Below are 13,437 nucleotides of genomic sequence, written 5' to 3' on the forward strand. Positions count from 1 at the left end.
AGGGAACTCCTGATGTGCCTTTGGACCGGGCAGTCTCTGACAGCCCTGTTGACAGCACTCTGGACTGAGGACTCTAAAACCTTCAGTAAAGAGGTAAAGAGACTGCAACCTGGTGTCCTCGTTATTTACTACAACCTACACTGCACCGCAACATCATCATCCACATCTATCATTCACTGTACGCCCCTCAGCAGGGTCACGGACCGGGCCTAGCCACCGTGACAACCCCAGAGTAGAGACTCAGAGGCCCGGTACCGGGTACCCCTCGGCCCTGCGGCAGTGGGGGCGCTACAACTTGGCGTCACGAACAGGATCTACTTAAGCCTGAAGAATCAGGTCATGTGTGCCTTGGAACTGTGATTTATTGTGCTTGGACTGTGTATTGCCATTTACCGCCAAAATTCGCCATTGCCGCGCACGGAGGGAGGAGCCTTAGCTTCGTGGGCGGAACCGGGCAAAAGAAGCGCGGAACGGAAAGCGCGGTAAGGCGCCAATCCCGGAAGAGGAACTCCGACCTCCAGCAGGTTAGTGGGAGGAAGGGACAGCCATGTCCGAGTCGGGAGGAGAGGAGGTGGCGGCCGCAGCCGCGGACGCAGGGGCAGCTCCGGTCCCCGCAGCGGGCGAAGCCGCGGCCCTAATACCACCACCGGTTGCCGCAGAACCCGCTGTTCCCCTCAGCCACTTGGACACTGCCGCTAACACAAAAGCCATAATGCCCTTCTCTATGCCGTACCTGTCCGGAGCGGCCTGGCTCCCACGATACTCTGGGGAGTCGCATACATTCACTGACTTTAAGGAAGGGCTCTGCAGCCTGCTCGAGTTTTATCCCCTGACAGAGCCTCAGAAGGTTCATATGATAACCGGCCAACTCTTTGGGGCGGCTCTGAGAGAATTGAACTCCTGGCCCGCCGAGGATAAGGGAACTGCACAGCAGATTTTTGCAAAGCTTAAAGCCACCTTCGATACTCGCACTGCTACAGAAATTAAACTGACTTTCTATGGATGCAAACAGAGACCGCAGGATAGCTTACGGGACTATGCCCTTAATCTCCAGGAGGCGATGCGGGCCATTAAGCAGAGTGACCCCGGCAGCATGCAGGATGAGGATAAACTCCTGAAGGAGCGGTTCATTGAGGGGCTCCTGTGCAGTCACCAGCGGGGCCAATTGCACTTCCTGGCCATGCAAAATCCAGACTTGACTTTTGCGCAATTCAAAGATAAAGCTATCCAGGCATTGCAGGAGCGACAGCCCAGCCGCGCAATACCACCCAGGCGCCCCGCTCTCACATACCACCAGGAGGTGGCATCGGATACCCCAGTTGCCACGGAGGCCGACGCCCAGAGCTTCGAGGACGACTCCCCTGCAGGACTCCGTCTTCAGATGCAGGAGCTGACCAAGAGTGTTGCTGCCCTAGCCCGAATGGTGCAGTCCCTACAGGAGGCCCCCAAGGAAAAGATCCAGCTGGCCTCCAGACCAGAAGATGTCCCCTGGACGCGACAGAAGAGGACCCCACCGACCAGAGGCCGGGACAGCGATCGCTTCCATCAGGACGGACGACCCATCTGCCGCCGCTGTCACCAGGTGGGCCACCTTGCAAGGTACTGTCCTTTAAACGAGCAACCCCTGGGGCAAAGGGCCAACCCCCAGGAGTAGGACGGTCAGGCCCGCAGCATTGGAGAACCAAGTATATTGGAGGACGACCAGTTCTCCCTGTAGTGGTTGATGGAATCCCCTTGAACGCTTTGCTGGACACCGGTTCTCAGGTGACGACTATACCTTACGTGCTTTATAAATGGTATTGGGAGAACACTGATATTACTCGTGGCCCTGACGATGATTTCACCATAATAGCCAGTAATGGTCAGCCGTTGCCACAAGTGGGGTATAAGGAGGTCACCATCAAGGTGGGGCGGGTGGAATTGAAAGCCCAAGGGATTGTGATTGTTGATATTGATCGTCGAGAATGTAGTCCCATGATGACTCTTGGTACTAATGTTATAGAAAATTGTCTTGCAGAAGTTATTGTTTTGTTGCAACAGGTGGCAGAAACCGCTGGCCACAGTGAGCAACGTGCCCTGCAGAAGGAAATCAGAGCTCTGATGCAGAGACAGCAGGTAGAGCTGACTGGTGGTGAGATTGGTCGTGTCACTGTGAGTGATTCAAAACCCATCGCGATACCCCCCAGGAGTGAAATGTTAATATGGTGTCGGGCAGCTATAGGCCTCAGGGGAAAGGACTACCAGGTCTTGGTAGAACCCGTATATTCAGACAATAGGCCTACTATTCTGACAGCCCGGGGGGTGGTCGACGTTCGCCAGGGGAGAGTGCCCGTACGTGTCCTCAATTGTGGGGAGGAAGAGGTTCACCTCACCAAGTATGCCACGCTCGCCAAATTGTTCACTGTTAATAATAGTGTGATACAGACACCTGAACCCTTGGACCCGTCAAACGTGGCGGAGGACAACGGTTCTGCAGAGCACTCGAAAGACTGGTGTCGGGAATTGCATGTGGGCACTGACTCTACCCCATCCCATCAAAAACAAGGGGCCTACATGGTGGTACACGAGTACGAGCAGGTATTCAGCAAACACCCCTTAGATTTTGGGCAGGTGAAAGGGATCCAACATCATATCCCCACGGGAGATCACCAACCCATAAAAGAGAGATATCGCCCTGTACCCCCAGCTCATTACCAGTGTGCCAAGGACATGTTGCGGGAAATGAAGGAGGCTGGGGTGGTGAGAGACAGCTGTAGCCCCTGGGCAGCTCCGTTAGTCCTTGTTAAAAAGAAAGATGGTACAATGAGGATGTGTGTTGATTACAGGCAGTTGAATCGCATTACACATAAGGACACATACCCACTGCCCAGGATAGAGGAGTCTCTGGCTGCCTTAAAATCTGCTAACTACTTCTCTACCTTAGATCTCACCAGTGGGTACTGGCAGGTTCCTGTAGCGGAGGCGGACAAAGAGAAGACGGCCTTCACGACGCCAATGGGTCTCTGCGAATTCAATTACATGCCATTTGGATTGTGCTATGCTCCCGGGACGTTCCAGAGGATGATGGAGTGCTGCCTGGGGCACATGAACTTCGAAACCGTGCTGCTGTATTTGGATGATGTCATTGTCTTCTCTAAGACCTATGAAGACCATCTGAAGCACCTGGCCGAGGTGTTTGAAGCCCTGTCCAACTTTGGCTTAAAGGTGAAACCGTCCAAGTGTCATCTGCTGAAACCTAAAGTGCAATACCTGGGCCATGTGGTGAGCGCTGAAGGAGTGGCCCCAGACCCAGACAAGGTCATGGTGATCAAGGACTGGCCAAAGCCCAGTGACCTCCACGAAGTCCGGCAGTTCCTCGGGCTGGTCGGCTATTACCGGAGGTTCATCAAGGACTTCACTAAGAAGGCCGCACCCTTGCAAAACCTGTTGGTGGGACAACCAAAGAAGACTAAGGGGAGGAACACCCCATTTGACTGGAATGAGGAGCTTTACTTGTTTGAAGTCGGCACTGACGGGTGAAGAGGTACTGGCCTACCCCGAATACGACCAACCGTTTGTGCTGTACACGGATGCCAGCAATGTGGGATTGGGAGCCGTGCTGTCCCAGGTCCAGAAAGGCAAAGAGAGGGTGATCGCTTATGCCAGCAGAAAACTCCGTCCCACGGAAAGAAACCCTGACAACTACAGTTCCTTTAAGCTGGAATTCCTTGCCATTGTCTGGGCAGTGACAGAGAGGTTTAAACACTACCTGGCCTCCGCGAAATTCACCGTCTTCACGGACAACAATCCGCTAACGCATCTGGACACTGCCAAACTCGGGGCCTTGGAACAGCGGTGGATGGCACGGCTGTCCAATTATGATTTCACCATCAAGTACAGGGCAGGACACAAGAATGCTAATGCCGATGCCTTGTCCCGAATGCCCAATTTGCCAGAAATGGGAGAAGACCCGGAGGCACTTGAAGAGGTGGAGCTGCCTGCCTTCCATCGCCCCAAAGCCACTCAGAACTCTCATCATGTGAAGAACAGGCACAAGAACCAACCGGATGCCACGCTGAATCCCATGCCCCATCACGGATGGGCGGAAACCCAGGATTGTGACCCCGCGGTCCGTCGGGTGAAAGAGCTCTTGATGCAGGCAGGGTTGCACCCTGGCCCAGATGATCCACAGGAGACCCAACAGTTGTGGAAGGGGAGAAGCAAATTGTTTATCCATGATGGCAAGCTGTGCCAGAGGAGCATCGACCCACGTACTCATGAATTGGTGTGGCAGATAGTGGTGCCAAGGTGAGATGTGCCCATGGTTCTGGGAGCCTACCACGATGGAGCCGGACACTTCGGATGGAGGAAGCTAGAGAGGCTACTCCGAGGGAGGTTCTATTGGATTGGCATGAAGAGAGCCATTGAGAAGTGGTGTCGGGAGTGTGGTCCATGTAGTCTACGCAGGAAGGACCGTGGTAGTCAACGGGCTCCCCTGCGGCCTATCATCACCAAACGGCCGCTCGAACTGGTCGCACTGGATCATGTGAAACTGACACCTAGCCGGTCAGGCTATATCTACGCCCTTACCATCGTAGATCACTACTCCAGATTTTTGGTGGTCGTACCTGTTAAGGATCTAACGGCTAGGACTGCCGCCAAAGCCTTCCAGCAGTACTTTTGTCGGCCCCACGGCTACCCGGAGAAGGTACTGACTGATCAGGGACCAGCATTCGAAGCAGAAGTGTTCCAAGAATTCTGCCAACGGGTGTAAGAAGATCAGAACCACCCCATACCATCCTCAAACCAATGGGATGTGCGAAAAGATGAACCAAGTGGTGATCGACTTATTGAAGAAGACCTTACCCGTGGAGGAACGGAACATGTGGCCGACCAAGTTGCCTGACTTGGTGGATATGTACAACCACATCCCAGTAAATTCCACCAATTGCACTCCAGCGTACCTGATGCGAGGAAGGTCTAGCCAGTTACCTGTTGATCTGGACATAAGGGTCCTAGTCCCCGAAGATACCTCATCGGATGCGGATTGGGATGCAGAAAGGCAGCGAAAGTACCGCCAAGTACAGGAGTGTGTGGAAAGAAGTCTTGCCCAGGCTAGGCAGAAACAAGAAAGGGACTACAACCAGCGTGCTCCTGCGATTCCCCTGTCCCCTGTTGAGCAAGTACTCAAGCGAAAGAGGAGACTACACAAGCTCGATGACCAATGGGAAGCGGAACCGTATACCATCCTGACATCCAATTTCGATAACACGAAGGTCTGTCTCATCAGCAAGGACGGAGGAGAGACCTCGACAGCGATATCCAGGGATCACCTTAAGGTCTGCCCCGATAAGTTGAGAGAGAGGGACGCGGCCCCAGAAATCTCCCCACCGGTGGAAAAGGGGAAGATGTTCCACACCGTCCTTGGAGACTTTCCCCAGTCCTGGACTCAGATAAATCATGCCATCGTGGTACCTGTTCTAACGTTCCCACAGCTGGACCCACCAGAAACAATGGTAGTACCCGACCATCCGGCCCCGCAACCTCAACAAGCCCTACCTGAAGATGCTGTGCCGACCGCTGAACTGGCAGATCTTCCCTCTGCTATCGGTGAGCCTGCCGTACCCACTGTTGCTAGCAGCAGCCCTGAGAGCTCTAGCCTGCCAGCGCTACCCAGACTCACTAGAAGTGTAGCCAGAAGACAGTGCACTACACCAGCGGTAGCAAGTATAGCGGGCCCTGTTAGGTCAATAGCAACCCCTGCGCTGCGAAGGTCCACGCGCAGCACTCAGAATCAAACTCCCCTCCGCTACAAAACTTGGAGGTATTAATAAGGGCTGCTATTTAGTTGAAAATGTTTGTGTGCATATCTTTTGTTACAGGTTTTAAAATGGACAATAGAGTAATGGACGGTGAATTGCTCAAAAACTTTCAAAAGGGGGACCTCTTTGTTTACCCGGGGTCCCCGCTGTTTCAACCATTGAACTGAGAGTCATAAACTGTGCATGACCTAACTTTTGCAACGTTCAAGAGTCCTCACCTCCCATAAAGGGAAGCACTGTTATGTTTAATTGTTTATGCTATTTCAAAATTGTGTGTGTTTTCTGTTAACATGTATTGTTGTTCTTGTTTTCCCAGTCCGGGAGTACTGGATTTAACCGGGGGGGAGTGCAGCGCCCCAGAGTCCTGGTCGTTGCAGTAATGTCGCTCTGCCACTAAGGGGAGTGATGTTACGTCTGATTGCACTAAAGGAGTTTCTCTGACCAGGTAACACTCACACTACACTTCACACTCCGGCCACCAGGGGGGGTGGTTCTATCTAGTAGGCCACTCCTCACACTCTGGTAAAACTGGGGGTTGGACAGGAAGACAGGAAGAGAAGTAACTGGGAAGAGCTAGTGAGAGGACCTGTCAGGGATGGGATCCTGGCAGACTCCTAAGAGCAGAACTAACCAGTGAACAACGGGAATACAGTAAAGAGGAATTAGGACCAGAAGGAGTCGTGCTGTTAGACCGAGGCAACATCCTTCTGAGGCGCAAACAGTCGGTGGCCGGAACGCCGAGCAAGTAAGAGACTCTAAGTACTACTGCAAACCGCGGCAAGGCAGCCAATTATAGGTTGGCTGTCTCACACAAATCACCTAAGCAGACAACGGAGGCAGCTGTGGGAGAGGGGCGACTCTAGGGTCCCGGAAGAACTCCAGGCCTACCCCGTCATACAGGTGCGTCCTACCATATCACCTGGGGGACGGAGAGAACGAAAATCAGAGACAGGCAGAATCAGTTGTGAGGACTATCCCGGGAGCTCAGCAGGGAAGAACTACAACACCCAGCGCTAGAAGGTAGACACTGATTCCCACCTGAAAAGGGAACTCCTGATGTGCCTTTGGACCGGCCGGTCTCTGACAGCCCTGTTGACAGCACTCTGGACTGAGGACTCTAAAACCTTCAGTAAAGAGGTAAAGAGACTGCAACCTGGTGTCCTCGTTATTTACTACAACCTACACTGCACCGCAACATCATCATTATCCACATCTATCATTCACTGTACGCCCCTCAGCAGGGTCACGGACCGGGCCTAGCCACCGTGACAACCCCAGAGCAGAGACTCAGAGGCCCGGTACCGGGTACCCCTCGGCCCTGCGGCAGTGGGGGCGCTACAGAAGACTCTTGGGAACCTGTGGAAAACATCAATGCCCAACAGAAGATTTCTCATTTTCATCAGAGATTCCCTGAGAAACCAGGTCCAGGATCATCCTGAGGCCACTTCTAAGGAGGGAGTAATGTCAGGACTCTGAACATTTTTTATTACCTTTTGTGCATTACTGCCATACAGTTTCCTTATGCATTGAATTCAAGGGCCGCCTTTACACAAATTTGCACACACCCCAATCCCCACTTGGAAGAAACGTGGAGGAGGGCCTCATAAAAAAATGTCTCATTACAAAGGAGCAGGTCTCCTAGACTCATAATGCCCATACACTAAGTGTATGGGCTGACAAACACTTCCCCATGGGGGGTACATTTTTTAAACTTTTTATGGGGATCATAGACACCCATACCAAAAAATTGACTGGCTGTAGCAGCATAGAACATGTTCACCCTGGTGTTCTAGGGGCGGTAGCTGTCAGAACTCTGAACATTTTTTATTACCTTTTGTGCATTACTGCCCTTTTCCAAGATGGCGTCTTTGGTCTCATGTGCACTGTTTCTTCCTGCTATAAAACTCCACCCCAGCCTTCAGTCTGTGCCAGAGTATTCTGCCTTGCATCCAGCTCCTGACCTCTGGTTACTCCCTGGCTATAGACCTGCTCCTGTGAACCTGTGGGGTTATCCTGTTACTCTGCTCTGAGTTCCTGCTGCATACACCAGTTCCAGTAATCCCCCTTCATCTGCTGCTTGTGTTTACTTCCATCTGCATTTGCTGGACATGTAAGCTGTTGCTGCTCTGCAAGAACCTGAGACTATTACCCAGGCCTCCCTGGTTGAGCTAAGATATTATTTGAAATGCCTTATAAGCATATCTATCTGTGTTTTGGACTAAGCAAGGACTTTTTCGTGCCAAGTATCCTCAAGAATAATTGTGCTTCATAGACTTTCTGCGTGATTGCATTTTCCTCTGAAGTTTCCTATAGACTGCTAAGCTGCATTTAATATTTACACCAAGTGTTGTGGACTTGAGTTTGTCTCTGCACCTGTTTGAATCACAGTGTGATAATATAGACTTTACCACTTATAAAACTGTGTCCTGTAGTTGTCTTGTTCCACGCAAAGAGTCTCCTGTGTTATCCCCTTTATTTATTACAGTAGCTGATGAGACGTGGAGGAAGGCCTCATTAAAAAAAAGTCACAATTTAAAGGAGCGGGTCTCCTAGACTTGAAATGCCCATACAATAAGTGCATGGGCTGACATACATTTCCCCATGGGAGGTTCATTTAAAAAAAAAATCATCCCAAAATAGTGTTTACTGTTTAGAGCTAGGGTAACACACAGCAAAAAAAAGGTGAATGAAAGCCTGAAAAGCACACTCTGTAGACCAAAGATACATGAGGCGTGTCACGGAGATACCACACTGTGAAATATGTAGCCTGTGTTTTTATTTTGGACCAAAAAATAGTGTATAGAAATCAGGTCAAAGACAGGAAAAGCAATGGAATGTAACCCTGAAATGCCACAATTTACAGGCCACAGATACATCTGGTGTTTGACTGAGATGCCAGACTCTTCAATATGTGGCCTATATATTTATTTTTTAACTGCTAAATAATGTTTAGATAAAGGGTAACACTTCAAAAAAAGGAGAATGGAAGCCTCAAAAGCACACTTTTTAGCCAACAGATAGATGAGGCGTGTCACAGAACTACCACTCTGTAATATGTTTCTGTTGTTGTTTTTTTTTTTACCAAAAGAGTGTTTAGACCTAGAGTATTAGACAGACCAAAAATTTGAATGTATTCATGGAAAACAACTATTTTTAGATCGCATATATGACGGGCATTGGACGGAGATAACAGACTATTTCAATATGCCTGAAAAGCAAAGATTTGGAGACCACAGACAGACCAGGCGTCTGACTGATTTAACAGACTGTTTCAATATGTGGGCTGTATTTTTTTTTTATTTTAAAAGCAACAAAATACTGTATACACCAAGGGTAGCTGACCAAAAACTGGAATGTATGCCTCAAAAGCCAAGATTTGAAGACGACAGGTAGACCAGACGTGTGATGGAGATAACAGACTGTATAGTTTTTTTTTTTTTTATTTTTTTTTATTTTTGAAAACACTAAATACTGAGTAGACCAAGGCTAGCAGACAAAACAATGCAACGTATGCCTACAAAGCAAGGATATTGATACCACAGATACATCAGGCGTCAGCCAGAGATAACAGACTGAGCAAAATGTGGCCTTGATTTTTTGGGGCCCACCAAAATTATGTCAATAAGTAGGCTATGACACTAAAAAAAAAATTAGCGTACTAAAATTGTAAGATATTTAGCGCAATGATATGCGATGCGTGTGGTGTACAAATCACAGTGATAAATATAAGAACTGTAGCTAAATATCTTTGGGCCAGCTACAGATTTATTGGCAGCAAAATGGTGTCCAAAAATATTGTAAGATGCTACAAAAAATGATATAGGACCAAAAAAAAAAAAGCCAGATTTTTCTGCGCACTCACATCTGATGCCTGGGACAAAAAATGTTTAAATTGTTAGATTTTCACGCTCTTGTATTGAAATGACCTGGCTGTAGTCTGCAACGTGACCAAGCAATTAGATGTAGAAAAAAGGGGGCTATGGATTGCTTTCTAATAAAATGAGCAGGTATAAGCTGCAAAAAAAAAAATTGCCACGGATAACTGCAGCTAGGTATATGTAAAATACGCAGCAGCAGACAGTAATGGAGCCATTATACGTATGCAGTGAGATCTACAGTATATACTCACATGCAGTGCCTGCATGCCTTGCACTGATGTGGATATGTGCACATAGACTCCCCTGCCTACCTAGCACTGCAATCTATGTACCCCGAATTAGCCCTAAAAAGGACTGCTGGTTTATCAGGATTTGTGGACTGAACACTAGCAGACCCACACTAAGTATTAAAAGAACAAATCTGACTCTATCTCAGCAGCAGCTATCCCTACACTAGCTGAGTCCGGAGCAGAATGTGCCGATCAGGGCGGCACCAGTTCTCTTATAGACCTGATGACACTGTGCGGCCAGCCAATCACTGTAATACCACAACAAAGATGGCTGCGGCATTACAGTGCATGGCAGACAATCCCTGTATGCTGATTGGAACTCTCAAAAGCACCAAAATTAAAAGGAGGAAACCAGAGCTCCCGCTGAATAATCCTGAAAATTCTCAGTGCTCGCCGAGTACACCGAACATAGTGATACTTGGGCGAAGACCGAGCAGTTGCGAGCACATTCGCTCATCACTATTGAAAACCCCCGGCTGTGGGCAGAAGTAGCGATGTGGGACAAGGTTACTTGCAATGTAAGTGAGGGGAGATACAGTATGATTTACGAAGATTGCTGTCTTTCGTGTTGTGAAAACCCAGAACTTTCTGTACAGCAAGTTATGTGCTGAGAGGGGTTAATGGGCCATGACAGGGTTGGATTTTTTGTGAGTAGGTGTAAGAGACAGGTGGGATGGTTACTCATCATATTTCCACCCCAAGGGTGTAGTTTGGAAAGTTAACTGTCCGGCCACTGAGTTTTGCTCTATGTGTCTGGTGGCAAGAGAGCTCCAGAGTAGTGTTTATGTGCAATTGTGCTGGACTATGGTGATGGTATCCTGAGAGGGCAGGTTCGTGCAGGCGTAGGGTCTGTGATATATGTTATCTTTTCGTTTCCTGGTTTTGCTAGAAAAGCCATGATTATTTTGTTGAATCCTGCTCTGGTTTATGGTCGTTGTATTTCTCACTACCCAATCTTTATACAGAGAACCTTTCATTACTAAAACTTGGCCATATCTGCCATATCTTGTCTGGGGAGCTAGGTGCTGAGCATGTATGAAGGTATTATCACTTGCTCTTCTGGTTTGACGACTGTTACCAAACTTAAATTTTGATGTTGAATGAAATCCACTAGTCCTTTAGTTTGACAGTTGGATAAAACTTAATGCTTTATTATAGAACTATACTAAACGTATGACTCATTATTTTCCTTGCTTAATAGATAATAGTTGCACATTCATAATTTACCTTGTTTATCCTTTGAAGCTGGCATTGAGGCAACTGAATCTGGATCAAGAGGCATTTCAACTAGAAAACAAAAATAATAAATCAATATTAATAAATATTATCAATTATTTAATTATTACAAACAAATTGCCAGCCTTCCTCATCTTTGTATTTGCTTCAGAAACACTAGAAATGCATTTGTGATTTTGCCTCATGACTTCAATTATGAAAAAATTGGTCTTTTGAAAGGTTTATAAAATATATATTATTGGAAAGAATATAAGGAAACAAAGAATAAAATGTTCTTTACATAACTACTTTAATTTAGATACATATCTGAACTGTTTTGTTTTATGTCCACTTCAATGTTCAGAAATTTGATTTGATCAGAATAATCCTTTGTAATCCTCATTAATTCACACAATAATTAATTAATTTTGATAGTTTAAATTTATTTAAGGGTTTTATTTAAATACAGTTCTTTCACAAATTCTAAAAGCACCTTCATACACTAAATTAATTCTGAAATTCAAGTAAAGAAGCATAAATCATATCATTACCATGAATCATCCCCCTAAAACACACCAACGTTGGTGTGTGTTTATACATACCTCCCAACTTTTAAAGACCAGAAAGAAGACTAAATTACATGGTGTGCATAGCGAGTTGCTGCAAATCTTGGCACACGTCCCTGGCCACACCGCAATGCACACTCATTAACTATTTCTTTCTACCATGGCAGAAGGAGATGTTAGAGGGGTGATGTCAGTGAGGGACATCTGGGACTGTCAGCTGTATCCAGGACAGCTAGGACTAAAGATAAGCTGATCGATTCACTGGACTCTGGTCCAGTGTGCAGGTCAGTGCTACTTGGAGGCTGGATGAAGACCCACGAATCCCTTACCTTCGGTGTTCTCGGCGTGGCTTTTGATTAGCCAGGGTTGGTGCAATGTTATTTGTGGATCCTGCTCATTTCTAGTTGGGACCTGTGGATGTATTTTTTGTTCCTTCATTCACGATTGGAGTTGACCGAACTTTCTCATTTTTACAGTTGGAACGGAAAGTGTTCAGACCCCTTTAAACCGCTTTACAGACACCAAAAAGCCAGATGTCATATAGTAAAGATAAATACAGTGGGTATGGAAAGTATACAGACCCCCTTTAAATTTTTCACTCTTTGCTTCATTGCAGCCATTTGGTAAATTCAAAAAAGTTATTTTTTTTTCTCATTAATGTACACTCAGCACCCCATCTTGACTGAAAAAAACAGAAATGTAGAATTTTTTGCAAATTTATTAAAAAAAGAAAAACTGAAATATCACATGGTCATGGTGGTATTCAGACCCTTTGCTCAGTATTGAGTAGAGGCACCCTTTTGAGCGAGTACAGCCATGAATCTTCTTGAGAATGATGGAACAAGTTTTTCACACCTGGATCCTCTGCCATTCTTCCTTGCAGATCCTATCCAGTTCTGTCAGGTTGGATGGTGAACATTGGTGGACAGCCATTTTCAGGTCTCTCCAGAGATGCTCAATTGGGTTTAGGTCAGGGCTCTTGCTGGGCCAGTCAAGAAAGGTAACATAGTTGTTCTGAAGCCACTCCTTTATTATTTTAGCTGTGTGCTTAGGGTCATTGTCTTGTTGGAAGGTGAACCTTTGGCCAAGTCTGAGGTCCAGAGCACTCTGGAAGAGGTGCTGCATTCATGTTTCCTTCAATGGCAACCAGTCATCCAGTCCCTGCAGCTAAAAAACACCCCATAGCATGATGCGGCCACCACCATGTTTCACTCTTGGGATTGTATTGGGCGAGTGATGAGCAGCGCCTGGTTTTCTCCACACATACCGCTTAGAATTTTCACCAAAAATATCTATCCTTGTCTCATCAGACCAGAGAATCTTATTTCTCATACTATGGCAGTCCTTCATGTGTTTTTAGCAAACTTTATGTTGGCTTTCATATGTCTTGCAGTGAGGAGTGGCTTCCATCGGGCCACACTGCCATAAAGGCCCGACTGGTGGAGGGCTGCAGTGATAGTTGACTTTGTGGAACTTTCTTCAATCTCCCTACTGCATCTTTGGAGCTCAGCCACAGTGATCTTGGGGTTCTTCTTTACCTCTCTCACCAAGGCTCTTCTCCCACAATTACTCAGTTTGGCTGGACAGCCATGTCTAGGAAGACGTCTTGTGGTCCCAAACTTCTTCCATTAAAGGATTATGGAGGCCACTGTGCTCTTAGGAACCTTGAGTACTGTAGAAATTATTT

At 47.4% G+C, this 13,437-nt stretch overlaps 1 protein-coding gene across 2 annotated transcripts in view; it reads right to left on the minus strand.

Annotated features, from left to right (window-relative positions):
* Positions 1–13,437, minus strand: part of CFH (complement factor H) — a 919,877-nt gene that overhangs the window by 358,984 nt on the left and 547,456 nt on the right. For both annotated transcript variants that reach the window (XM_077276558.1, XM_077276556.1), the window contains exon 15: positions 11,197–11,256. In XM_077276558.1, the coding sequence (XP_077132673.1) occupies positions 11,197–11,256 (60 nt within the window). The remainder of the gene's footprint in view (positions 1–11,196; positions 11,257–13,437) is intronic.

This window comes from Ranitomeya variabilis, chromosome 8 (genome assembly GCF_051348905.1).
Source record: "Ranitomeya variabilis isolate aRanVar5 chromosome 8, aRanVar5.hap1, whole genome shotgun sequence".
Lineage (NCBI taxonomy): Eukaryota > Metazoa > Chordata > Amphibia > Anura > Dendrobatidae > Ranitomeya > Ranitomeya variabilis.